Below are 26,365 nucleotides of genomic sequence, written 5' to 3'. Positions count from 1 at the left end.
TTATATGGTGGTTTTCAGGAAAACCTCAAGTAAAAAGATGCATTCAATGTTTGTTATCCCTGAAAGTGTGAAAACAAAATGACTTAGAACTGATGTTTGTTTATTCAATTAAATGCAGTTCCTTATGCTCAAGTTAGGCTTTTGTGTCTGTAGTAGCCAGTCAAATATTTCTACAGTTTGCTAGCTAGGCTGGAGAAGGCACTGAATATTTAAATAATTCGGAGAGCTTCTTTGTGTCTGGGCTCTCCCTTCATCACATGACTACCCAAAATAAGGATATTTGACCTATTAATACTTTAACAAAAGACTTGTATGGGAATCAGATGCTGGCAATTGCTTAATAAGTTAAGACTGGTGAAGTTTTACAATGGCAAATACTTGTTTAAAGAGACATATGTTCTCATTCATATATTGTCGGTGGAATTGTAAATTGGTATAATTTTCTTTGGAGGGGATGTTGGCAGTAAGGACCCCAAAGTCAGGAAAATATTTACGTCCTTTGACCCAGTAATTCAATTTCTGGGAATTTATCCAGAACAAATAATTAAAATGAAGACATAAGCTATATTGCAAAGATGTTCCTAAAGGCACTGTATATAATAACAAAATCTGGAACATAACCTAAATACTAAATAATAAAGGAATGTTTAAATAAGTTATCGATTTTCAACCCAATGGAATATTATATAGCTATGAAAAATGATAAACATGCTATGTACCAAATGTAAAGGTGTTTATAAAACAATTCAATATCCTTAAAGCATTTTGTAGAAAGACAGGCATGTATGGATTATGCGTTACAGAAGACAAATTCTAAAGTACTTAAGGTGAAAAGTCACATTCTTGGATTTATATAGTAAGAGTTTTAGCAAGATGCAAGGAAACAGTTAACTCTAAGATAACAGTGGGAAAATTTAAACTCGTAGAATCTTTGTAAATTTTCAAGTTGTATTCTGAAAAAAGACAAAATATGCATTCAGTACTGTTGACTGACTGCACAGAGAAAGCAGCAAGCTGTCTTTGAACACTCCGAATATAATCACTGGTATGCTTAAGAGCACAAAATGATTCTCAAGGGTTACTAATGAGCTGTAAACTGCCAGCATCTTGCATGTGGAATCTCTTGGGAGCAAGAAAGTTATTTTGGAACACAATTTTTTAAAAAAATCACAGAAGTCCAGATTTGGCCACCCTCAAATACCCTCCAGGGACAGAGCGGTCAAAACTCCCTTCTACAAAAGCTAAAGGAGGGGAAGTGATGACCCCGTCTTTTGTGTCTGCTTTCAGTGCAGAAAGTTTGTACTTACAGTTAAACATAATTATCCCTTAAATCCCAGGTGCTTAATTCAGCCCGTTAACGTTGCTGCACTGAATGGCTGATTCAGTAGGTTCTGAGGCTATGTTTTTTTTTGGTCACAGGCTAGCTCCGTTCCTCAATGCTGGGAACAGAGCAAAGGCATTAAGGCAAAGTCCCAGCCTGCCTCCAACTTTCCCAGGAGCAGGGAAGCACTTGCCGATTTGGATTTGAATGGGATATCCTACTAGGTTGCATACTATGGAAAAAGGAGGATTTATGGGAGGATGAAATGTCAGAGGGCAGGTACATTAGGCAGAGAAAGTCAGTCTGCCAGCTGGAAAACAGGGTTTGCCTGGATCAACCTCACTGAGTTAAACACACACACAACTGTATGTGAACATGCACAAAGATTGTTGTTCCAAAGGCGTCAAAGCTTCAGGACTAAGGGTGACATTTTTGTTCTTCTTTTTTTTTTTTTTTTTGAGACGGAGTCTTGCTCTGTCACCCAGGCTGGAGTCCAGTGGCGTGATCTCGGCTCACTGCAAGCTCCGCCTCCCAGGTTCACGCCATTCTCCTGCCTCAGCCTCTCGAGTAGCTGGGACTACAGGTGCCCGCCACCATGCCCGGCTAATTTTTTTTGCATTTTTAGTAGAGACGGGATTTCACCGTGTTAGCCAGGATGGTCTCGATCTCCTGACCTCATGATTCGCCCACCTCGGCTTCCCATAATGCTGGGATTACAGGCGTGAGCCTCTCGATCTCCTGACCTCATGATTCGCCCACCTCGGCTTCCCATAATGCTGGGATTACAGGCGTGAGCCTCTCGATCTCCTGACCTCATGATTCGCCCACCTCGGCTTCCCATAATGCTGGGATTACAGGCGTGAGCCACGGTGCCCGGCCTTTTTTTTTTTTTTTTTTTTTTTGAGACGTAGGATTTCACCATGTTGCCCAGGTGGTCTCAAACTTCTAGACTCAAGAGAACCTGTCTCAGCTTCCCAAAGTGTTGGTGTTACAGGTGTGAGCCACTGAACGCGGCTGAGGGTGACATTTTCATAGAGGGATATTTCACGACAGGGTTGAAGAATGGTCGCATGATTATGATGAACTTGAGAGGCTAAGATGCAGCTGGAGGTCAGAGGCAAGAAACCCCAAGTAGAATGTAATGAAGGAAACAAGGACTTTTTTTGTGTGTGTGTGAGGCAGAGTCTTGCTTTGTCACCCAGGCTGGAATACAGTGGTGCGATCTCTGTTCACCGCAACCTCTGCCTCCCAGGTTCAAGCGATTCTCCTGCCTCAGCCCCCCGGAGTAGCTGGGACTACAGGTGCCTGTCACCATGCCTGGCTAATTTTTTGTATTTTAGTAGAGACAGGGTTTCACTATGTTGGCCAGGATGATCTTGATCTCCTGACCTCGTGATCTGCCCACCTATTGGGCCTTCCAAAGTGCTGGGATTACAGGTGTGAGCCACCGTGCCTGGCCGAAACAAGGACATTTTAGAAAAGAATGTGGATGTTTGGAAATCTAAAGAGTAATGCTCAAATGAGATAATGCCTTGATGAAAAGCTGTAGTAGGAAATTGGGGGTGATACATATACATATATGTGTGTGTGTGTGTGTGTGTGTATAAAACATTAGGCATCCAATTATTTAACCACCCATATAGTTTGGCCCCAGGAATAAACACCCAGCCTAGCTGTACCCAAGTTCACTGGCTGAAAGTTAGCCAGCAACAATGTGTGGAAAGTTTGTGTGTTTTGAAAAAAGAAGTAAAAGGCAGGGTGGGGGTGGTAATGGTGAAGTTGGAGTTACAAAAGCAAGCATGTTTTTGTTCACTGGAACAATACAATATGATTTTGGGAAATTTTCAGTGTAGAAAGCCGACTGATGGTGTGCTTCTATGAAGCTGTGTGCCTGATCCAGTCAGAGATTAGAACATAGGATGCAGATGATTCAACAGGAGAGAACAGAGTGAGAGGTATGTGCTGTTTTAGCAGGAGACTAACAAGCAGGGTCTAGAAAGTATTTCTGGCTGGGTGCGGTGGCTCACACCTATCATTATCCAACACTTTGGGAGGCTGAGGCGAGATGATCACTTGAGTTCAGGAGTTCAAGACCAGCCTGGGTAACGTAGTTTAACCAGTCTCTAGAAAAAATAAAAACTTAGTTTGGTGTGGTGGTGTGTACCTGTAGTCCCAGCTACTCTGGAGGCCGAGGCAGGAGGATCACTTGAGTCCAGGAGGTCAAGGCTTCAGTGAGCTGTGATCACACCACTGCACTCCAGCCTGGGTAACAGAGTGAGACTCAGAAAAAAAAAAAAAAAAGGCCGGGCGCGGTGGCTCAAGCCTGTAATCCCAGCACTTTGGGAGGCCAAGACGGGTGGATCACGACGTCAGGAGATCGAGACCATCCTGGCTAACACGGTGAAACCCCGTCTCTACTAAAAAATACAAAAAACTAGCCGGGCGAGGTGGCGGGCGCCTGTAGTCCCAGCTACTCGGGAGGCTGAGGCAGGAGAATGGCGTGAACCCGGGAGGCGGAGCTTGCAGTGAGCTGAGATCCGGCCACTGCACTGCAGCCTGGGTGACAGAGCGAGACTCCGTCTCAAAAAAAAAAAAAAAAAAAAAAAAAGAAAGAAAGAGAGAGAAAGAAAGAGAGGAGAGAGAGAGAGAGAGAGAAAGAAAGAAAGAAAGTTAGTTTCTGTCCTCCCACTACCCATCTGCAGAGAACCCTTTTGTGCACAGGAGCTACTTGAGATGGAGAAACCACATCAGAGTGATTTCAGCTCTCCTTAAAAACTGGCCCAATGGAGAGAATCTAGTGTCCCACTGGGATGGTGTTCCTGCAGATTCCCCCAGGGTGGATAGCTTCATGTTTGACAAGGGGGAAGCAAACACCTGGTGGATGGGTGCATGAGTATCCCACTGGGTTACAGATTCACCTCGGGTTTTGTTTTGTTTTGTTTTGTTTTTTTGAGACGGAGTTTTGCTCCTGTTGCCCAGGCTGGAGTGCAGTGGCGCAATCTCGGCTCACTGCAACTCTCGCTTCCCGATTTCAAGCGATTCTCCTGCCTCAGCCTCCCGAGTCATTGGGATTACAGGCGCGCACCACCATGGGCCTGGCTAATTTTTGTATTTTTAGTATAGACTGGGTTTCACCATGTTGTTCAGGCTGGTCTCAAACTCCTGACCTCAGGTGATCCGCCCACCTCGGCCTCCCAAAGTGTTGGGATTACAGGCCACCGTGTCCGGCCAGGTTTTTTTGTTTTGTTTTGTTTTTTTGAGACAGGATCTTGCTCTTTCACACCCAGACTGGACAGCAGTGGCGCGATCTTAGCTCACTGCAGCCTCCAGGGTTCAAGCGATTCTCATTCCTCAGCCTCCTGAGTAGCTGGGATTATAGGCATGTGCCACCACGGTTGGCTAATTTTTGTATTTTTAGTAGAGATGGTGTTTCACCATGTTGGCCTGGCTGGCCACCTTGTGTATTTTTTGGCTGGATAATTAGTGCAGACACTCAGACTTTTCCTACCAAGGGTCCTGAAGGTGCCATATGCCTACTAGCAGGCAAGACCACAAAATGACACAGGAGGATGGCATCTGTGAGGATCAACTTTTGTTGATCCTGGTCCTTCAGCAGTGGCAGTGGCATGTGGATGGGAAAAATATCCATAGAGGAAGAGAAACAAGCCCATCCACCCACAAGTGAACAATGACTAATATTCCCTTGAGAATAGCTGAAGAGGAGAGAGAGAGAGAGAGAGAGAGAGCGAGCGAGAGAGAGAGAGGAAGCTACACTTGGAAAGAAGATTGCTTTGTATTTTATTTACAACAGAATGTAAGAAAAAGTGAGTTATTAACAATAATAACTAGGGAGAAAAACACAGAGCGGCCACAAAATGACACAGAAGGATGGCATATGTCAGGATCAACTTTTGTTTGCTTTGCTTATAGCCTGTAACGCTGTGTATTCCAACACCTGGTCCTCCAGCAGTGGCAGTGGTATGTGGATTCATTTAACCAGTCAAGATCCCAGCTTGAATGTAAACACTAAAAATTACACTTGACGCTACATGTGAGTGGTACAGGTACAACACCAACTCAAAGACCCTCTTCTGGGTGATATACAGAAACTGAAGGGAAACTTGCAATTTGACAGACATGCTTTCAATTTAAAGCAAAAACATCGAGAGGCTTATCCTAAAGTACTTGTTAATTTAACAACAAAATGACAATTATTAATGGCATCTGAAAATTTCCCAACAGATTCACATTCTCTTATTACACTAACTCCTAAAAAGCTTAAACACTCATATTTCAAATGCAAACAGATCGTTTTGAAGGTAGAACGCAAAAGAACCCAATGTTTTGCCTCAGCATGCCAACGCTGTGCTATTGTGTACACTTCAGTTTCAGCAAGAATGAACAGTTTAAAATAGTTTATTTATAATCAGATTGCAGTCACTGGACAGACTTTTTGAATCTCAAGAACTATGGCTCAGATGACAGATTGTCTCCTAGCCTACTGCGTCAGATGATCAGAAAGGTACTAAAACTATTTGGACAATTCCTCTCTAATGGATTATCTGATTACACATTGTATGCAGAGTCAGCTATACACTGACCCTTCTTAAGAGTAAAATTCCTGTTGACCTAAGCCAGCCAATGACCTATTACCTTGTTGTCTCTGAGCCATGAAGAGATGCCAAAGAAAGTAGAATTTAAAAATACACATAAATACATTAGCCCTGAAACTTTTGCAGAGAATGATTTATCGAGACGTGTCAGAATCTATTCTCTTAGTTCACTGTTTATCACAGTGTCTTGAAAGAAAACCACAGTTACTTTTGCAGATACGGTGGTAAGTGCCTGCATAATATACCCACAACTGTGCTACTTAGAGATTTATTTTCAGGACCAACAACATGGCTAATAAATACTTCCAAATAAATTAAAATTTTCCCCACACACAGATGCAAAACCGTAACAGAAGGCTTGATAAATCAGTTCACCAACAAACCCATATTGTTTGAATTACAACGGTGGCAACTAAAAGTGTCACGGCCTCCTTCGTTGTTATCCTTTTCCTTTGCTTTGTCTTGCAGCAACCCAAAGTGAGAAAATGAAATGATCTTCAGAGGTGATTTCTAACAAAGCTTATGTGTTAAAAACACCAAGATCTTCTCATCCCAGGAAAGCACAGCTAAAGCAAGAATGCTGTGCTACGGCCAACAAAATGCACAGGGGCACTTCACATTTGAAATTTTCCCAGAGTCATGAAATGTACAGTCATTTTGATGGTCTCCACTAACTTCAGAGATGAAGATGGAGTGAACATATGTGATAGTCTATGGATTATTTAAATTTGGCTACCAGAGACTTAAAACCGATGGTGTCTGATTCACTATACTATATTTATATTTATATATATATATATACACAGGTATAATACAGTTTTGGTGAACAAAGTTGAAGGTTTCCATATCGCAGACAGAGGCACTGAGTTAAGGATTCTATTTCCCCCCAAACATGCTTAGCAAATTCAAGTTTCTGCTTTTTTTTTTTCTTCTAATTTCCATCATGCAGCCATTTGACTTCCATCCTTATAAGAATTATTAATGTTCTGTATATATACATCCATTGCAGGCTTGTATTCCACAATAACAAAGTCATGTATACAGAATGTGAAATGATACTTGAAAACCAAGAGATATAAAATATTGAAGCCATTTATGCCTTTTGATGACTGGGTTAAATATGCAAAGCAGCTAAAGGAATAGCTAGGCCCCCCACCCCCTTTTTAACGCACACAAAGCACATGTAGACAGAAAAACTGAACATACTTTAAGAGCACACACATTTTTTTTTTGGCTAAGAATCACACTACCATGGTAGCTTTGCAACTGATGTCTGTGGTAACATACTGGTTATAAAAGAAATGAAACTCACAAAAGGAAATTAGAACTTAGCTTCCTAAAGCATATAGAATTGTTAACCTTTTTTTTTTTTTTTTTGAGACGGAGTCTCGCTCTGTCGCCCAGGCTGGAGTGCAGTGGCCGGATCTCAGCTCACTGCAAGCTCCGCCTCCCGGGTTCACGCCATTCTCCTGGCTCAGCCTCCCGAGTAGCTGGGACTACAGGCGCCCGCCACCTCGCCCGGCTAGTTTTTTTTTGTATTTTTAGTAGAGACGGGGTTTCACCGTGTTAGCCAGGATGGTCTCGATCTCCTGACCTCGTGATCCACCCGTCTCGGCCTCCCAAAGTGCTGGGATTACAGGCTTGAGCCACCGCGCCCGGCCAGAATTGTTAACCTTGACAGCAGAAGCTACTTTATAAAAAGGGAAAATAGCAATGCTATTAATGGAAAAACTAGGTGCCAGATGTGTTAACAACCTGCACAAAATAAATACATTCTATGTGAAAACAATGACCCCACCCCGCCTTGATTTCAGCTTGCAAATGGTAAGCAAATACGTATACTATTTCAGTGTCTTCTGAAAGTAGCGTTTTGCTTTCTAAAGCAAAACATTTTCATTAAATACTACTGTGTGGAGAGGGAGGGATTGAGAAGTCCGAGGGGTCTGATAAAAGATTAAGTTTTCCCACAAGCAAAAATCATGCTTCCATACCATGCATAGAAGGTGTCTTACTAAGATACTATCATTCTTAGGGAAGAGATACACTGTTGATCTAAGCTATTTGCAATGGGTTTCCTTTGAGTTCTAGGTTTATTTTTATTTTTATTTTTTTTAAGCTAAATATCAACCTATAGATAAAGAAATGATCTTGACAGTCTGACCTATGACTAGAAAACTTTGGTGCTGGGCTCATGGGGCCAGCGCCTGCACCTTGGGAGAGTGTTATCAACCTGAAAGACACTACACAGAGTGCTGAGCACTGAGAGGGAAGCAGGCAGGGTCCACTGGCAGAGAGGCTGTGTGAGAGAAGCAGATTATGCTCCTTGGTCTATTTTGTTTCCTTTGGGATCTGTGTTTTGGGAAGGTCCCTTTCCTGAGGTTGGAGGTTACGATCAGGAAGGCTAGCTGGGGTGTGGGCCTCGAAGTTGCCCAATTACTTCTTCTCTTCCTCTCTTGGAGGACAAAAGTCAATGCTGAGATTCTGCCTGCCCTCCCATCTGTGTTTAAAGGCAGTGAGGTGCAAAGGTGACAGATTTCTCTCTTTAGAGCAAAGGAGAATTGTCTTTCTGTCACTTTGATGAGTGATCTTGCCTCCTGTCAACCTTGATTCTAATCTTGCATTACCACTAGTTGAAGAAAGGAAAGCTAGACAGAAGGGCATCTATTATCACTCCTCCTTTTCACTCTACAAATAGGAGTCAGCAATTCCGCTCATTCTCTCCTCCCACTTGACAGTAGTTACTTGATGTACATGACAGTCCCAATATTTGTATTTCAAGTAAGGAGCAAGAGAATGACAATCTTTTCTAAGGTCTGGTGGTAGACAATCTGTTCCAGGGAATTCTGGATGTTACTAAGAGTAAAACAAGAAAGGGGATGGGAGACAGTTCTCTTTTTTATGGTTCATGCACCAGACATTCTGACCGTGTTAAAGCCCAGTTAGCTTACTCTACCCTTGTACTTCTTTGAGTGGGTAGATAGTAAATGAATTCTATTCAATTAATTGCAAATTCTGAGAGTCTTAACTGATGATGGAAGCTGACAAGTCAAAGTTTGTTGGTACCTGTAGAGAAAAAAGATGTTGCCTCACCTGGGCCTCTTGGTTCCTAAACTGAACCATTCCAAAATCAGTTATGGTCACATTCATCCATGCAATTCTTAAGGATTTCTGAGGCCACAAGGGCACAAAGGGGAAAGTTATTAAAAGACAGAAACAAGTAGAATCTTTATTAAATTCTGTGGAAGGTATAAATGAGTTATTATTAATTGCACTTGGAGCCACTATAGCTTGATGATTAAAATTTTCAAAAGTTTAAAGAGTTAATTAGGCTCCAAATCCTGAGTCAGACTAACCAAAATAGGAATCTCAGTAACTATTGGTATTCAAGTATTAGTAATCAGCAGTTCAAAATTTAACAACTAAGTATGTTATGCCTGAGAGTATTTTGGAGAATTTTAGATTTGATGAGAGGAAACTGACTTTACTATTTTCTACCATACCTTGTAACAAAAGTGGTGCAAAGTTTTGATTCATTTATCCTTGAAGTCCGTGCCAAACCTCATCAAATGCCCAATAACAAGGCTTCCTCTCGGGCTTACAGCTATGTGGTTACAGAAGATTCCTTCTGTCTTTTGCAGGTCTTACATCTTACATCTAATATGATGCTGTGTGGCATACTTAGGGAATCATATTCTATGTGAAGTTACTGAGTCACATGCACACTGAAAGGTCAAAGGAACATGTTTGAGTGATAAAGCAGTCTTTTTCTCTATCAGAAGATTCTTAAAAAAAAACAAAAACAAAAACAAAAAAATCAAATGAAAATATAAAACCCCATAAGATATTTATATAAAGTTACTCAGATTTGGGCCGACATGGCTTATCTGAAGGGTGCATGCCAGGTAAATTCAGGGTGGCTTTTTTCTCAGGGTCTGGAAGTGTGAGAGTTTCTGGGGCAGACTTTTTCCGGGGCCGATCTTTGGGAACAGACAGAAATTCGGGTGCATCTGTGGAGAGAGGGGTGGACGGAGCACTAGAAGGCGCACTGCGGACAGAAGAAGGCAGCAGGGGGATGCTGGAGATAGAAATTGCAGGTGGGAAAATGCCGATTTTCTTGTTGGTGGCTTCCTGAGTGGCTCGTTCGAATTCTCGGACTTCATCCATTGTCATGTCTTTAGGGAGAAAAACAGAAAGAAAAACAAGCAGTTATTTATAAGAGAGGCAAATAGATTCATCACTTCCCTTGTTTTTACAGGATCTATGGGAACCCTATCATAAAGGGGCCTCTCCCGATTATAATACCCAAAGTATCATTGAAATACCGAACCTCCAGTTTTTTTTTTTTTATTGGAAGCTACACCCTGAAAACAATATTCCTTTAGGAATATCCATTTAAGATTTTCCAAAGCACTCTTCAGTGAGTATTTTAAGTATTCTCAATAAGGACTTAACAGTAGAGTACAGAACTAGACGGGGGAAATGTGTGCCTGTGTGTGTGTGTGCGTGTGCGCACCTGTGTGCATCTGTGTTGTTGGGGGTCTGGTGTGGGGTATTTGGAGCTATAATTAACTGGTCATCTTTTCCATAAAGAGAAGGTAATTAAAACAATCAATAGCCCTGAAATGATACATATTATTGTCATTATTGTCAACTTTAGATCATGAAAGTATACCTTTATAGGGTACACAGGTAAATTATCAGGATTTTTCAACATACTATCTTCTTCTTCTTTTTTTTTTTTAATCTGAGACAGGATCTCACTGCATCACCCAGGCTGGAGTGCAGTGGTGCAGTCACGACTCACGGCAGCCTTGACCTCCTGGGCTCAAGTGATCCTCCTGCCTTAGGGCCCCATGAGGCTGAAACCACAGGTGCAGGCCATAATGACTTGGTTAATTTTTTTTGTATTTTCTATAGAGACAGGGACTCGCTATGTTGCCTAGGCTGGTCTAGAATTCCTCAGCTCAAGTGATCCGCCTGCCTAAGCCTCCCAAAATGCTGGGATTACAGGTGTAAGCCACTGTACTCAGGCCAACATGCTATCTTCTTAATCAATACATACACTTTTTTATTCTGAGGGGCCACAAAGATGCTGTTGTTTCTGGTTTCCTGACTGTGTATTGATCCTAAGAAGGTTCAGAGATTGTGGTTTTTTTTTTTTTTTTGAGACGGAGTCTCGCTGTGTCGCCCAGGCTGGAGTGCAGTGGCCGGATCTCAGCTCACTGCAAGCTCTGCCTCCCGGGTTTTTATGCCATTCTCCTGCCTCAGCCTCCCGAGTAGCCGGGACTACAGGCGCCCGCCACCTCGCCCGGCTAGTTTTTTGTATTTTTTAGTAGAGACGGGGTTTCACCGTGTTAGCCAGGATGGTCTCGAACTCCTGACGTCGTGATCCACCCATCTCGGCCTCCCAAAGTGCTGGGATTACAGGCTTGAGCCACCGCGCCCGGCCGAGATTGTGTTTTAATAAATTCAGCTTCAAAAACACATAAATCAATAACATCACCACACCCTGTTAAGCATTCCAAAGCCAAGAAAATAAAACCATTTCTTGAGGAAACTTAAAAAGAATAGAGAATGAAAGGAGAGGATCATTTAATAGTGAGGATTCTATTTAAAAGAAAAAAAAGCATGACTTGGAATTCAACAAATAAAACAGTGATACCACCGTTAATAATCATTGTTGGATAATGTAGGTTTTCCAAATACCCGAAATGTTCTTATTAAGTGAGAAAGTAAAAACAGTATTTAAAAAAATGTAAATCTTTCCCTAATGTGTTTAACGTATTATATATACTTACTACATTTGAGACATAATATGTTGAAAATATATCACTGTGCAAAAATACAGTTCCTTAGTTCCTTCTCAGGGTCTATTTGCTCTTTATGGCTTAATATCTCTTCCCTCATGCTCAGAAACTCTATTATTACTGTTATTATTATTATTTTGAGATGGAGTCTTGCTCTGTTGCACAGGCTGGAGTGTAATGGTGTGATCTTGGCTCACTGCAACCTCCACCTCCCAGGTTCAAGCAATTCTCCTGCCTCAGCCTCCCGAGTAGCTGGGACTACAGGCACGTGCCACCATGCCCGGCTAAGTTTTGTACTTTTAGTAGAGACAGGGTTTCACCATGTTGGCCAGGCTGGTCTCGAACTCCTGACCTCGTGATCCACCTGCCTTGGCCTCCCAAAGTGTTGGGATTACAGGCGTGAGCCACCATGCCTGGCCTTATTACTGTTATTATTAATTATTGTTACACTGGCTATCCCTGGTATCCTTTAACATTTTTACTTGCTGGGAACAGGAAAAGAGGTAACTGGGCTTATTAAAGACTGAATCAAGGCCCAAGGCTTATCCTGGAGCAAAATGCGAAATCTAGTGCCCACAAATTTTCTGTATCTGTTTTGGTCCCCCAGAGACCCATTTTTCATTCTTTCTTGTTCACTGCCATGTACTTAGGAGTTGAAACTTTATTAGATAATATTGGAGGGAATAACCAGCATGAAGCAATATAGCCACTTTGGAAATACTGAGTATGTAATGAATATTCATAACACAGTATTAATCCTTAGGGCTTTTTTTTTTTTTTTTTTTAACCAGACAGAGTTTCACTCTTGTTGCCCAGGCTGGAATGCAATGGCGTGATCTTGGCTCACTGCAACTTCCACCTCCTGGGTTCAAGTGATTCTCCTGCCTCGGCCTCCCGAGTAGCTGGGATTACCGGCGTCTGCCACCACGCCCGGCTAATTTTTGTGTTATTAGTAGAGACGGGGTTTCACCATGGCCAGGCTGGTCTCAAACTCCTGACATTAGGTATTCCGCCCGCCTCGGCCTCCCAAAGTGCTGGGATTACAGACATGAGCCACCGTGCCCAGCCTAATCCTTAGGTTTTATAACATCAGAGCAAACCAGAAGTATTTTTCACAAAATGAAATCCCTAAGAGGAGTTCCTGGGAACAATTATTAAAATTTCCTGAAAGGGAAAGTTTTTACAAAGGAAATAAATCATTACGACTGTGTGGGTAAGATATAAAATTCAGAATATATCGAGAAAAATTGTACCTATAAACAACAATTTTTAAAAACATGAAGACTATTAAATGAGCTCAGAAGTGAGATTAAGGTTATATAAAAAGAGGCATTTATTTCACAATAAAGTTGAGACTGAGAAACATTTTAGTGAATCAGGGTATGGTATGTTTTTGCTATGATAAATGGATATTATCTTTGAAAAAGCAGACTTTCTTAATCAAGTGGCTGAATACATTGCTCTACTCCACACAGCCAGCAGGGGGCAGAAATAATCTAAAGCACAGAATTTTGATTTTCCACTCCCAGAGGCTCTTAGAAGTTCTCTTCCTTGAAGGCTTTAAACCTGCTCAATTGAAAAGAAGACTTATTTCCTGACTGCTGTGTGCATGGATGTTAATTTTGCCTAATTTCAATTTAATTTGTCCCTGCTCGGGTTGATATCTAAAATTCATTTAGCACCCATGCAGTTTTTATTTGTGACAAAGAGCCACCTCCTGATTTTCACTGTTTTTCATTATGATACAGGAGAAAGACTAAGGAAAAATAAATGAGCTCCAATTTCATGGAATTCTAGAGGATAATGGAAATGTCATAAGCATTCAAAAGAACCACTTTGTATAACTTCTCCAGCAGCAGGCATCTTTCACCCTGAAGTCACAGTAACAGCGCTGAGGGGCAGTCAGAGATTATGTGGGCTGTCCCGTGGGAAGAACCACTCCATGTTATCATCTTCTACATAGTAAGCGAACTTTATTTTTATTTTACTTTATTTTTTTGAGATGGAGTTTCACTCTTGTTGCCCAGACTAGAGTGCAATGGTGTGATCTCTGCTCACTGCCACCTCTGCCTCCTGGGTTCAAACGATTCTCCTGCCTCAGCCTCCTGAGTAGCTGGGATTACAGGCATGTATCACCATGCCCAGCTAATTTTGTATTTTTAGTAGAGACGTGGTTTCACCATGTTGGTCAGGCTAGTCTCGAACTCCCGACCTCAGGTGATCCACCCGCCTTGGCCTCCCAAAGTGCTGGGTTTACAGGCGTGAGCCACCGCCCCCCCCCAGCTGTGGACTTTAATTATAAAGTAATAATCACAGTAAAACTGAAAGAAAGCCAAGCCAAGGGCCTTATAAGCTCTGAGCCTTCTGGACTTAGAATGAGAAAATCACTGGGCTTAGCATCCTTCAGCCATCTGGTATCTCCTCTTTTCCTGTGGTTTCCCTTGTTTGCCTGTCATATTTATAGTGAATGACTTTCAGAGTGGTCGAGGGGGAACTGGGGCCCAACATTTCTAAAAGAAAAGGTAATTGAAAGTGATAGAAATTCAAGGAGAGTTTCCTTAAAGAACACCTCTAGGGGGAAGTCCTACTGGAATTGGTCTGTGCATGGAGAGGAAACGCCTCTTGCTCCAACAGTTTCCTGCAAATCCAATCACTGCATGCAAAATGGTAGAAGAGTTAGGGCCCTTGCAACCACAAGGCAATCACATGCAACCAGTTGCAGCACATGAGCCTTGCAGGGCACATTTCAAAGACATGCTCCAAAAATGTAACTAAAAATTTCCAAAGTGCAATCAGAAGGTCTTCACAGTTCTAAAGGATCCATTTATGACAACAGCCACATCTAAATTTCCTAGAACTACAGCACTGATTTTTTTTTTTTTTTTTTTTTGAGACAGAGTTTTGCTCTTGTTGCCCAGGCTGAAGTGCAATGGCGCCATCTTGGCTCACTGCAACCTCCGCCTCCCAGCTTCAAGCAATTCTCCTGCCTCAGCCTCCTGAGTAGCTAGGATTACAGGCATGAACCACCACGCCCAGCTAATTTTGTATTTTTAGTAGAGATGAGGTTTTTCCATGTTGGTCAGGCTGGTCTTGAACCCCCGACCTCAGGTGATCCACCTGCCTCAGCCTCCCAAAGTGCTGGGATAACAGGCATGAGGCACCATGCCCGGCTGATTTTTTTTTTTTAAACACCTACTATGTATTATTCTGGAGACTGGGCTAATGGACATGAGGACTCTAGCTGGAACCTAAAGAGATCACAGCTCTGGCTGAAGATGCAAAGAAATGATTTGGTGATTATACTTTTCTTTGATATCTTTAGTTCCCCTCCACTAGCATGAATGATTGAGAGATTATGATACTTAAAATGCTGGCATACAGTATACAGTCAGCTCTCAATTTCCAGTGTGCAACGAAATAACTGAGGCTCTCTAAGGCTTATCCTAAGTCCCAGGGATCTGCTAGGCAGCTCAGCACATCCCCAGCTCACACCCCTTCACTGCTCAGCCTGTGTGTCTGCACAGACTGTAGCCCATCTTGAGATTATCCTAAGTAAAAAGGAACTGATTGGGTAAAACAGCTATAAAGAGCCACAGAAAGCTTTTCAAAGCAAATGTAAAGAAACCTAAAATAGCTGATGAGCCAGAAGCCCTCCCTTGAATGAATAAGTGAGTGTTAGCTATGTTTTTAAAAGTTACTGACATGTTATTCTAGTTTACATATGACATCCATTTTCACTCCTCTGCTCTTTTACGGTGCAGGCCGTTTTACCAGTCCCACAAAAATGTTTCCACTCTCCATGTTCTTGGTTTTATGACCGAAATAACCTCCACGTCAAGCAACTTTAAGGGATCGAAATGTCTGGAAAAGAGAGGTGACACTGCCCAATTTAGATCCAGCTCAGGTTCTGCAGCAACAGGCTCTAGGTGACGACATGTTTCTATGGAAGGTTGGGAACCGGGCACCTGCAGTATTTCCAAGATCAATTTACGAGTGCATTTGTGAAAGGGTGGGCAACACGTTTTAAAAATTCTACGTACACTTGTTTGGGCATGACTCTCTATGTCATCCACAGGGGAGGAATGCTGATTGCAAACTTTTATGTTGGTTTGTTCATGCATGTTTTTCTCGTATTCCCGAACATCATCCATTGTCATATCTGAAAGAGGTCAAGACGTTGGCAACTTCCGTTATTAGATGCAAACTTTCAATGGGGACACTTTAGGGAAAGATGGTAGCTGAGCAGTAGCCAAAGAGGTTTAAAAAAGCAGAGACTTGTCTAACTTTATGATGAGTAAGTCATAAAGTTAGCTAAACCAACCAAATGGGGAGTGAGGGCAAGGAAGTTAAGTCAAAATAATCTTAGAACAGAGAAGAGTGGAAATTGTTTAGGGGTGATTCTTGTAAAGTGAGCTAGGTGGGTAGAAAGTATTAGCATGTGGGCAGTGCCATAGCCTGAGATCTCCTAAAGCATCATTAGAAGATCCCATTGGGGACAGAGGGTCAGTTTTGCTTGGTTTAATACTTACCTTCCATATAGCTTTCAAAATAGATTTAGAGGTTGTTTAAATCAATGCATTCAGCAACAGACAGGACACTTTCATTGCTGTTATAGGAGGCAGGATGTAGAAGGCAGAGCAATGATATTCACTGGTACAATTGAGGTTTGGTGCAATTTGCACACAGATGTAAATTTGCACAGAATGCATGGCGTCAGAGAGTGCAGGTCTATACTGAACTTCAAGTCTTGCCTAACAGCTTGAAAATGGCTGGCACTACTTCCTCCCACACTGATCTAAAAATAAAATGGCACATGACATGATTTTTGGCCCAAGTCTGCAGTTTTTCAGTATTTCAGGATAATGATCTCTTAATCTAGTGGTTCTCAATGGGGGACAATTTTGTGACATTTTTGGTTGTTAGAACTAGGGAAGGGATGCTACTGGCATCTGGTGTGCAGAGGCCAGGGATACTATGGAGCATCCTACAATGCACAGGACCCCCAGCCCCCAACAAAAAATTATCTGGTCCAAAATGTCAATAGTACCAAAGTTGAGAAACCTTGTCTTAATCCAGCTGATAAAAATGTTAAGGCCAGGCATGGTGGCTCATGCCTGTAATCCCAGCACTTTGGGAGGCCAAGGCGGGTGGATCAGTTGAGGTCAGGAGTTTGAGACCAGCCTGGACAACATGGTGAAACCCCGTCTCTACTAAAAATACAAAAATTAGCTGGGCGTGGTGGCGGGCGCCTGTAATCCCAGCTACATGGGAGGCTGAGGCAGGAGAAGCACTTGAACCCGGTAGGCAGAGGTTGCAGTGAGCCAAGATGGTACCACTGCACTCCAGCCTGGGCGACAGAGCGAGACCCTGTTTAAAAAAAAAAAAAAAAAAAAAAAAGCCTACCAAACAAACAAAAAAAACTTGAATCAGGAACCCATCCATCTTCAGTATATGAAATGCATAACAATGACAAGTAGTCTCACTTCAAAGACTTCTGTCATTTTATTCCTCACCCCTACCCCACTCCTTGGTTATTTTACATTTTATCAGCAATATTCCCAGGTAGGCATTCCTCTGTTACTCTCCTGGCAGAACTGAACTTCATGCCCTTCACCAATGATGGTATGCCGAACAAAGTGCTTACTCTGCCACCCTGACCACTAATTGGCTTAGTGGGGATTTAGAGTGGGCATTCACAGCTGGAATTTTTCCTTAAGTATTTTCTGCATCATGTGGTTTGGTGTCTTTTTATATCAATCCATGTGTCATGTGAGATCCTCTTCATTTCCAAAGGGCAGACTTGCCAGGAGTTTATGATTTAATTCACTGTTGTCTGGGACCAAGATGGTGTGTGCCTCTAAATCCAGACCTGGACTATTTTATGTGGTAGATGATCCCCAGGTATACCTGGAAATCCTCAATCAAAAATGCGGTCCATAAGCAATGTAAGTATCAAGAATGCTAAGCAGCAGCCTGGCCAAGCAAGGAGCATGCTCTTCTTTTAGAAAATCGAGGTAACCAAAAAGCAATAAAGAGATGCTGCTTTGTGATGAAAACAAATGCATCTTAGTTAATAATAACAACACATTCTCTCGGTACAATCACTTTACTTTCAATGGCTGCTTATCAACATTTCTTAAACACAAATATATCTGAAATACTACTAGATGATCATTTTTAGCTAGAAGTTGAAAATTTAAAGAAGTTTCTCTACACATACGTCATTAGGGGGGTGCCCCCCACCATCCCAACAGGCATGACAGTAATTTGGAAAACAAAAGCCAAGGAGTTATAGGTTTTTTTGTTCTACTGAATCCCCACAGAAATCATACTTCATCTTTAATTAGCTCAGCGTCAAGATAGGGGCTTAAACTTTGTGACTATGGGCTTTCAAAGATATATCCATTTTATGGATGTGAAAAAGGGTTTAACAACAAAGCTATTCATTGCTGCCTTGTTCATAATAATGAAAAATTGAAAACAACCCAGGGGACTGATAGCACTATGCAATCATCAAAAATTAGGTAGAAGAATAGTTAATACTAGAGAGAGATCCTTGATCTATTGTTTTTTTTTTTTTTTTGAGACGGAGTCTCGCTCTGTCGCCCAGGCTGGAGTGCTGTGGCCGGATCTCAGCTCACTGCAAGCTCTGCCTCCCGGGTTCCCGCCATTCTCCTGCCTCAGCCTCCCGAGTAGCTGGGACTACAGGCGCCCGCCACCTCGCCCGGCTAGTTTTTTGTATTTTTTAGTAGAGACGGGGTTTCACTGTGTTAGGCAGGATGGTCTCGATCTCCTGACCTCGTGATCCACCCATCTCGGCCTCCCAAAGTGCTGGGATTACAGGCTTGAGCCACCGCGCCCGGCCTTGATCTATTGTTAAATAAAAAATAGGAGATAAAAAGGACTGTACATAGTACATGAAATTAATTTAGTCAGAAAACCATTATCTACATTAAAAAAACACTCAAAGGATATATTTCAAAATGTTGACAGTGATTATTTTGAAGAGTTAGAATTACAGGTAATTTTAATTTCCTTCTTTTTGCTTATCTACATTTTTGAAATTTTCTACACTTGAAATTTTCTACATCAAATATGCATTGCTTGTGGAAAAGAAAAGAAAAAAATTATTTAAAAATCTATTATTTTGGGCTGGGCAGGGTGGCTTATGCCTGTAATCTCAGCACTTTGGGAGGCCGAGGTGGGCAGATCACTTGAGGCCGGGAGTTGGAGACCAGCCCGGCCAACGTGGTGAAACCCTGTCTCTACTAAAAATAGAAAAATTAGCCAGGTGTGGTGGCATACACCTGTAACCCCAGCTACTTGGGAGGCTGAGGTACGAGAATCGCTTGAACCCGGGAGATGGAGGCTGCAGTGAGTCAAGATCATGCCACTGCACTCTAGTCTGGGTGACAGAGCAAGACTCTGTCTCAAAAAAAAAAAATTTTTTTTATTTTGGATCATTATGAGATGGACACCATCAATTTGGAATTGGTAAGGAGAAGATACACTTTTCCAGAATTTCTGTTCACTCTGGAAACATAATCCCCCGTGTTTTTGTTATTTTTTTTTCTTTTTTTTGAGACAGAGTCTAACTCTGTCACCCAGGCTAGAGTGCACTGGCGCAATCTCAGCTCACTGCAACCTCCGCCTCCCGGATTCAAGTGATTCTCCCACCTCAGCCTCCCGAGTAGCTGCGATTACTGGTGTGTGCCACCACACCTGGCTAATTTTTCTATTTTTAGTAGAGATGGGGTGTCACCATATTGGTCAGGCTGGTCTCGAACTCCTGACCTCAACTGATCTGCCCGCCTCAGCCTCCCAAAGTGCTGGGATTACAGGAGTGAGCCACCGCACCCAGTCATCCCTTATTATTTTTTTTAAACAAAGAGTTAAGAAACTAAATTTCAGAAAATTCTATAAAAGAAAATCTCCCGATTTTGCCACATAGGAATGAACATTCCTAGTAGAGTAGTTCTCTAAAAGATGGTGATAATTTGGTCCCTGCTGTGCTAAAGGAAAATATGTTTGTCTAAATCCTGAAATATCCTCACAGACTATAAATGTGTATGAATATGATGTAAATATTTTCAGTATTTCTCAGTAATTTATGGAAATCCTAATCAAGTGAAAATGCTCCTGTTCAGGTTAGCTGGTAAAATGCACTGTCTAGCTTTTGCAACATATATGACCTCAAAATCTCTATAGAAATCAATGTTTTAGTAAATTCAATTACATGTGCCCAATGACAGATTATACAGTAATGATGATTCATCTTTATTACTGATTGATTTTCAATGATCAGAGTGACTTCAAACAATTTAGGTTCAGACTTCTTTGCTTCCAGCAAACAAATGCTTATGTGTATCAGCTCTTTTTTTTTTTTTTTTTTTTGAGACTGAGTTTCACTCTTGTCACCCAGGCTGGAGTGCAATGGTGCAATCTTGGCTCACCACAAACTTGGCCTTCCGGGTTCAAGTGATTCTCCTGCCTCAGCCTCCCAAGTAGCTGGGATTACAGCCACCCGCCACTACACCCAGCTAATTTTTGTATTTTTAGTAGAGATAGGGTTTCGCCATGTTGGCCAGGCTGGTCTCGAACTCCTGACCTTGTGATTCACCCACCTTAGCCTCCCAAAGTGCTGGGATTACAGGCGTGAGCCACCACACCTGGCCCAAACTCTTAATTAAAGGAAGCCCATGTTAATTACTTTGCAAATACATTGGTGAACAATCAGCCCTTCACTTCTAGATTGTGAAAGGTCATAATGTACTGTTCCTAAATAAGGTTTCCTACATAAAGACTCCTTAAGCTGGCAATACTGGGGATAACTGCCTGATTTAAGAGAATATTGCAACTGGTATGGTATTTCTTCTGATAAAGAAAGTACATCCTAATATCTTTGAGACTCTGCTATCAAAGGTTAAACAGCCCTGGGAAGTATTTTGGGGACACACATGCCCTGCTCATCGTACTTCAGGGGGACAGTATTTCCTTTCCTTGCCCTCTAGAGAGGTCATTTCTTTTCTTCTGTTTCTTGCTCTCCTTCAGGTGAGGAGAGATCAGATCGCAGACTGTTATCTCAGGGCGTGAGGTCATACTGCATGGGGCCTGAGTAGAATGTTCTCCTCTGCCAGTGACTGGGCTGAGGCCAAAATCTCCTCCTCAACCATCAGCTCCACTTTGGCAAAGAGGCTCTGGTCTCAGGGGATTTGTTAATTGATAATCCTGTTAGTAAACATTTACACTGAGACTAATTTTTAGCTTATATGAACACCACCACACAGAATAGCTTTGTACATGTTGTACGTGTATTCATGGGCAATTTGTATTTCTTTTTCTTTTTTGAGATAGAGTCTCACTCTGTCCCCAGGCTGGAGTGTAATGGCGCCATCTTGGCTCACTGTAACTTCTGCCTCCCAGGTTCAAGCGATTCTCCTGCCTCAGTCTCCTGTGTAGCTGGGATTACAGGCACGTGTCACCATACTCGGCTAACTTTTTTTGTATTTTTAGTAGAGACGGGGTTTCACCATGTTGTCCAGGCTGGTCTTGAACTCCTGACCTCAGGTGATCTGCCTGTCTCAGTCTCCCAAAGTGCTGGGATTACAGGCATGAGCCACTGTACCCGGCCTCATGTGTATTCCAGAATAAAATTCTGGAAGTGGATTGGCTGGGTCATAAGTTGTTTGTGCTTATGATTTCTATGGTATATTTTATTAAACTGGATCATCATTTTGTATTGAAAACTGGATATAACCACTCTTAAAGTTTTGCTATCAGATGGGCAAACATCCTATTTTCTTGTCTTTCTCATTACATTTCTTGTGATTAGTAGTAAGTTTATTGGCCATTTGTATTTCTTCTTCTATGATTTACTTATTCATATCCTTTACCATTTTCTTGAGTTATTGATTTTTTTTTTTTTTTTTTTGAGATAGGGTTTTGCTCTGTCATCTAGGCTGGAGTGCAGTGATGTGACCATGGTTCACTGCAGCTTTGACCTCCCAGACTCAAGTGGTCCTTCCACCTCAGCCTCCCAAGCAGTTGGGACTATAGGCACACCATCATGTCCAGCTAATTTTAAAATTTTTTGTAGAGATGGGGTCTCCCTATGTTGCCAGGGCTGGTCTCAAACTCCTCAGCTCGAGTGATTCTCCTGCCTTGGCTTCCCAAAGTGCTGGGATTACAGGTGTGAGCAACCACACCCAGCCAAATTTTCAATTTATAGGACCTCTTTATATATTATATATAGTAATCCTGTTGACTACATATGCGGCAAATATTTTCCCCTAGTCTTTTAGCTTTGTTTATGGTGGCAGTTTTCTTTCAATCATTGTATTTTTAATGAAAGGAGGTTAATGTCACAGGAAGTGGAGGCAAGATCTTATGTTTGAAAGGCCTTTAGAAGTCAGTTGAACACACATGGAAACTACAAATGCCTTTGAACAAAGCATCTGCAAGCGTGAATTTTCCTTCATTGTACCACACAGTTGCAGCAGTAAACATTTTAAAAAGGGGAGTTTTCTGTTCAAATTCAATGATCTGTGCAATGGCACATTATACTTTATTTCCCTCTACAAACATTTCCCTTCACTTTCAGGCTCCTTCACCAAAACAGAAGTCATTTTTACATCATTCTAAGTCAAAATAAAAGTCTTGAACAAGTAGTTGGGTCAGGGAGGCTCCAGAAATCATAAATAAGAATGGATACTCCTTTGGCTCCAGCAAAATGGTAGCCATCATTTGAGAAATGCCATTTTTAAAGTCCTTTACAATGATTATAAATTCAATACATGCTTCTTACAAAAAGCTTAGGGTAACTCCATTTTTTTTTAGTGAAAGTAGCCAATCCTCAAAGTGTGGTGTATACCTTTTCCACACATAATTCAGACCACTAAGATCTGGAACTATAATCTATAGTTGTGATTTTTTTTTTTTTTTTTTTTTTTTTTTTTTTTGGAGACAGAGTTTCGCTCTTGTTGCCCAGGCTGGAGTGCAATGGTGTGATCTCAGCTCACCGCAACCTCTGCCTCCTGGGTTCAGGCGATTCTCCTGCCTCATCCTCCTGAGTAGCTGGGATTACAGGCACCTGCAACCAGGCCCAACTAACTTTTGTATTTTCAGTAAAGACGGAGTTTCATCATGTTGGCCAGGCTGGTCTTGAACTCCTGACCTTGGGTGATCCACCCGTCTCGGCCTCCCAAAGTGCTGGGATTACAGGCGTGAGCCACCACACCGGCCTCATAGTTGTGATTTTTTTCTGTAGTTTTTAATTGGGAGCAGGGAGTACGCAGGGGAAGGGTTCACGGGTTCCTCTGAAAATCTGATGGAAAGTTATAGATTCTCTCACCAGATAAACGAATAGAAGCACACACACATACAATGTTGCAATGGAAAATGCTGGCTTGGTGAACTCCACCAGCTAATGCGACCCCTAGCAGGCTTCTTTCTCCATTTTAATCTTGCTTCCCTCATTGTTAGACCTGCTCTAGGAACTCCAGGCTGATTTCTAAGTCACTTTCATGAGATAGTGTGGTCTACACCAGCCGGAACTCCCCCTCCCTCATACTTTTCGGTTAGAGTCAGGTTTTCAAAGACATTGGTGAGGTTCACCTCAATCATAGGCTCCTTCTGGCAATGTTCTGTGTGCCTTTCTCAAAACGCTGTCAGATTTGTAAAGCACAACCATGCCTTTGTGAAACTGGGCTGCCTATTTTTATCCACCTTCCCTCTCACCCCATTTCCTGAAATATGTTGTTGTTATTTCTCTGATTAGTGTTCTAGTCATGCAGAGAGACCCAAGGCTCATGGATAAAGACCAATCACAGCTTTGAAAGACACTCAAGTCCTCCAATATGGAAATGGTTACACTTTACAAGGAACATGAGCAGAATAAAATCTCTTTAGGGAAACAGTTTCATGACAGCCAAATGCTGAAACTCAGAAGAGACACAAAATTAATCCTTGGCTGACAAATGATCACTCCCCTCGACAATGTCCTTTTTTTCTTGACTCTTAATTAAGCACTGGAGGTGGTGAGTCTAATTAGAGAGAAAGACATCCAGAGCTGCCCATGCATCAGCGTGTACAGTTTGTGCACTGTATGAACACACAGCAGAGGAGGCCAATGGGGCTAAAATTCAGCCCTAAGCCCGGAGCACCTGCTGAGTCTGCCCAGAAGGGGCACCTTTTTCTAATTCATCTGAGGAAAGGAGAGCTTTTTTCCTAATTCTCACAAGAAACCAGAGTTGTAAGAATTTGGGTTCCTGCAATCATTTTTAAATTTATTTTATTTTTTGTTTTTTTAGAGACAAAGGCTCGCTCTGTCGCCCAGGCTGGAGTGTGGTTGGCCCTGTAGACAGCTATGATTCTCTAGTTAACCTATTTGGATTGAATCAGTTAAATTGTCCTTATAACCCAATGTCCCAGTCTGGTTTATAGCCCATGTCATAAGCCAGTAGTTCTTAAAATTTAGCCAGCAACAAAACCATCTGGAGGGCGTGTTAAAACAATTGCTGGGCTAGACCCTCAGAGTTTCCGAGTCAGTACGTTTGGGGTGGGACCTGAGAATATGCATTTCTAACAAATACCCAAGAGATGCTGACGTTGCAGGTCCAGGGACCTTACTTTGAGAACCACTGCTAGAAGCTATAGCTATAGGCGAGGATTTATTTTGGACCTTTTCCATGTTTACTCATGAGAGCCTCACTGAGCCTGTCCAGATCGAATAAAAATAAGTCATTCAGGTACCCCAAAATGGAGTGGAAGGGTAATGCTAGTGGGCGCTTAGCCTGGGTACCAGTGGCACACATGGTCCACAGTTCCCAGAATTACTGTGCATACGGGACTGAGAAGGCACTCTGTGCACAGGAGGCATTTCCATTCATTTGATTCACCGCGTGTCTGCATCTGTGTGATGAAGGAGCCACTGTTTTCCTGGTCAGTAGCTCAGCTGTGGGTACTGATGGTTGCAGCAGCTTACATGAAATTAACAGTGTAGTTCTCAGGCCATTGCTGAGTGAAAAGACTGCTTGTTTTGGTTGGAGCTATGTCAGTGTATGCAAAGGGAGACCCACCCTGGGGAGTGCAAGGCATTCTGATGATCCACATTCACTGAAGCCCACACTGTTGTTTTATGCTCAGATAAGGAAAAGGCTTTTTGCACAATAGACTCCTTAGTTGTTAAATGCTTCCACTTCATTCATCCTAAGTAAGTGCGTGCTCTCTTTTGAAGGTATCCAGATTCAGGGAAATCTCCTGTTTCCTTTGGTACATGATTCTAGCCTTGGGCTCCTGTTATAATCCCAGAATTCTTTTTTTTTTTTTTTTTTTTTTTTAATAGATGAGGTCTTGCTCGGTCACCCAGGTTAGAGTGCAGTGGTGTGATCACAGCTCACTGCAGCCTCCAGCTCCTGGGCTCACCAAGTGTTCCTTTCACCTTGGTCTCCTGAGTAGCTAAGACTACGGACATGTACCACTGTGCCTGGCTGATTTTATTTTATTTTTTTATTTTGTAGAGATCATGTCTTGCTATGTTGCCCATGTGGTCTCGAATTCCTGGGCTCAAGTGATCCTCCATCCCAGGCCTCCCAAAGTGCTGGGATTACAGGTGTGAGCTACTGTGCCTGGCAAGATTTTTTTTTTTTTCAATTTTTATTAGAAGTCCCTAAGTCTCGGCCGGGTGCAGTGGCTCACGCCTGTAATCCCAGCACTTTGGGAGGCTGAGGTGGGTGGATCACGAGGTCAGGAATTCGAGACCAACCTGGCCAACATAGTGAAACCCCGTCTCCACTAAAAATACAAAAAAATTAGCAGGGCGTGGTGGTGGGAGCCTGTAATCCCAGCTACTTGGGAGGCCCAGGCAAGGAAAATCGCTTGAACCTGGGAGGCAGAGGTTGCAGTAAGCCGAGATCGCTCCACTGCTGTACTCCAGCCCTTATGACAGTGCGAGACTCTGTCTAAAAAAAAAAAAAAAAAAAGGAAGTCCCTAAGTCTAAGTCTCTTCCTTGCCCTTTGCCCTAGGCTTAGCTGAGATGGAAGAGTCAGGCCCCATCCCCCATCCCCTTCCTGGCCTTTCATTTACTAGATACCCACCCATGTTGGGTTTTCTTCCTATATCCTGCCTGTAATCAAACCCTCTTTATTATTCTGTCCTCTTGATCAGAATCCGGCTATTCTTTTTGCTGAAAAATCTTCTTTGGCACTCTGGCAACGGAGAGAAACCTATCCAAGTGCCCTGTCTCTTGGTTTTCTTTTTTTTTTTTTTTTTGAGACGGAGTCTCGCTCTGTCGCCCGGGCTGGAGTGCAGTGGCCGGATCTCAGCTCACTGCAAGCTCCGCCTTCCGGGTTTACACCATTCTCCTGCCTCAGCCTCCCGAGTAGCTGGGACTACAGGCGCCCACCATCTCGCCCGGCTAGTTTTTTGTATTTTTTTTTTTAGTAGAGACGGGGTTTCACCGGGTTAGCCAGGATGGTCTCGATCTCCTGACCTTGTGATCCGCCCGTCTCGGCCTCCCAAAGTGCTGGAATTACAGGCTTGAGCCACCGCGCCCGGCCTGTCTCTTGGTTTTCAAAGTGGCAGATTTTTGGCCCTTCAGGTACCTCTCTTTTTGCCAAACTTCTAA

General features: G+C 42.5%; 1 protein-coding gene across 1 annotated transcript in view; it reads right to left on the bottom strand.

Annotated features, from left to right (window-relative positions):
• Positions 1 to 8,023: 8,023 nt before the first annotated feature.
• Positions 8,024 to 26,365, bottom strand: part of PITPNC1 (phosphatidylinositol transfer protein cytoplasmic 1) — a 316,307-nt gene continuing 297,965 nt past the window's right edge. The window contains exon 9 of the mRNA XM_005584753.5: positions 8,024 to 10,106. Within this exon, the coding sequence (XP_005584810.2) occupies positions 9,790 to 10,106 (317 nt within the window). The 3' untranslated portion in view covers positions 8,024 to 9,789. The remainder of the gene's footprint in view (positions 10,107 to 26,365) is intronic.

The sequence above is a fragment of the Macaca fascicularis genome, chromosome 16 (assembly GCF_037993035.2).
Source record: "Macaca fascicularis isolate 582-1 chromosome 16, T2T-MFA8v1.1".
Taxonomy (NCBI): domain Eukaryota; kingdom Metazoa; phylum Chordata; class Mammalia; order Primates; family Cercopithecidae; genus Macaca; species Macaca fascicularis.
This window is presented reverse-complemented; position numbering and strand designations above follow the sequence as displayed.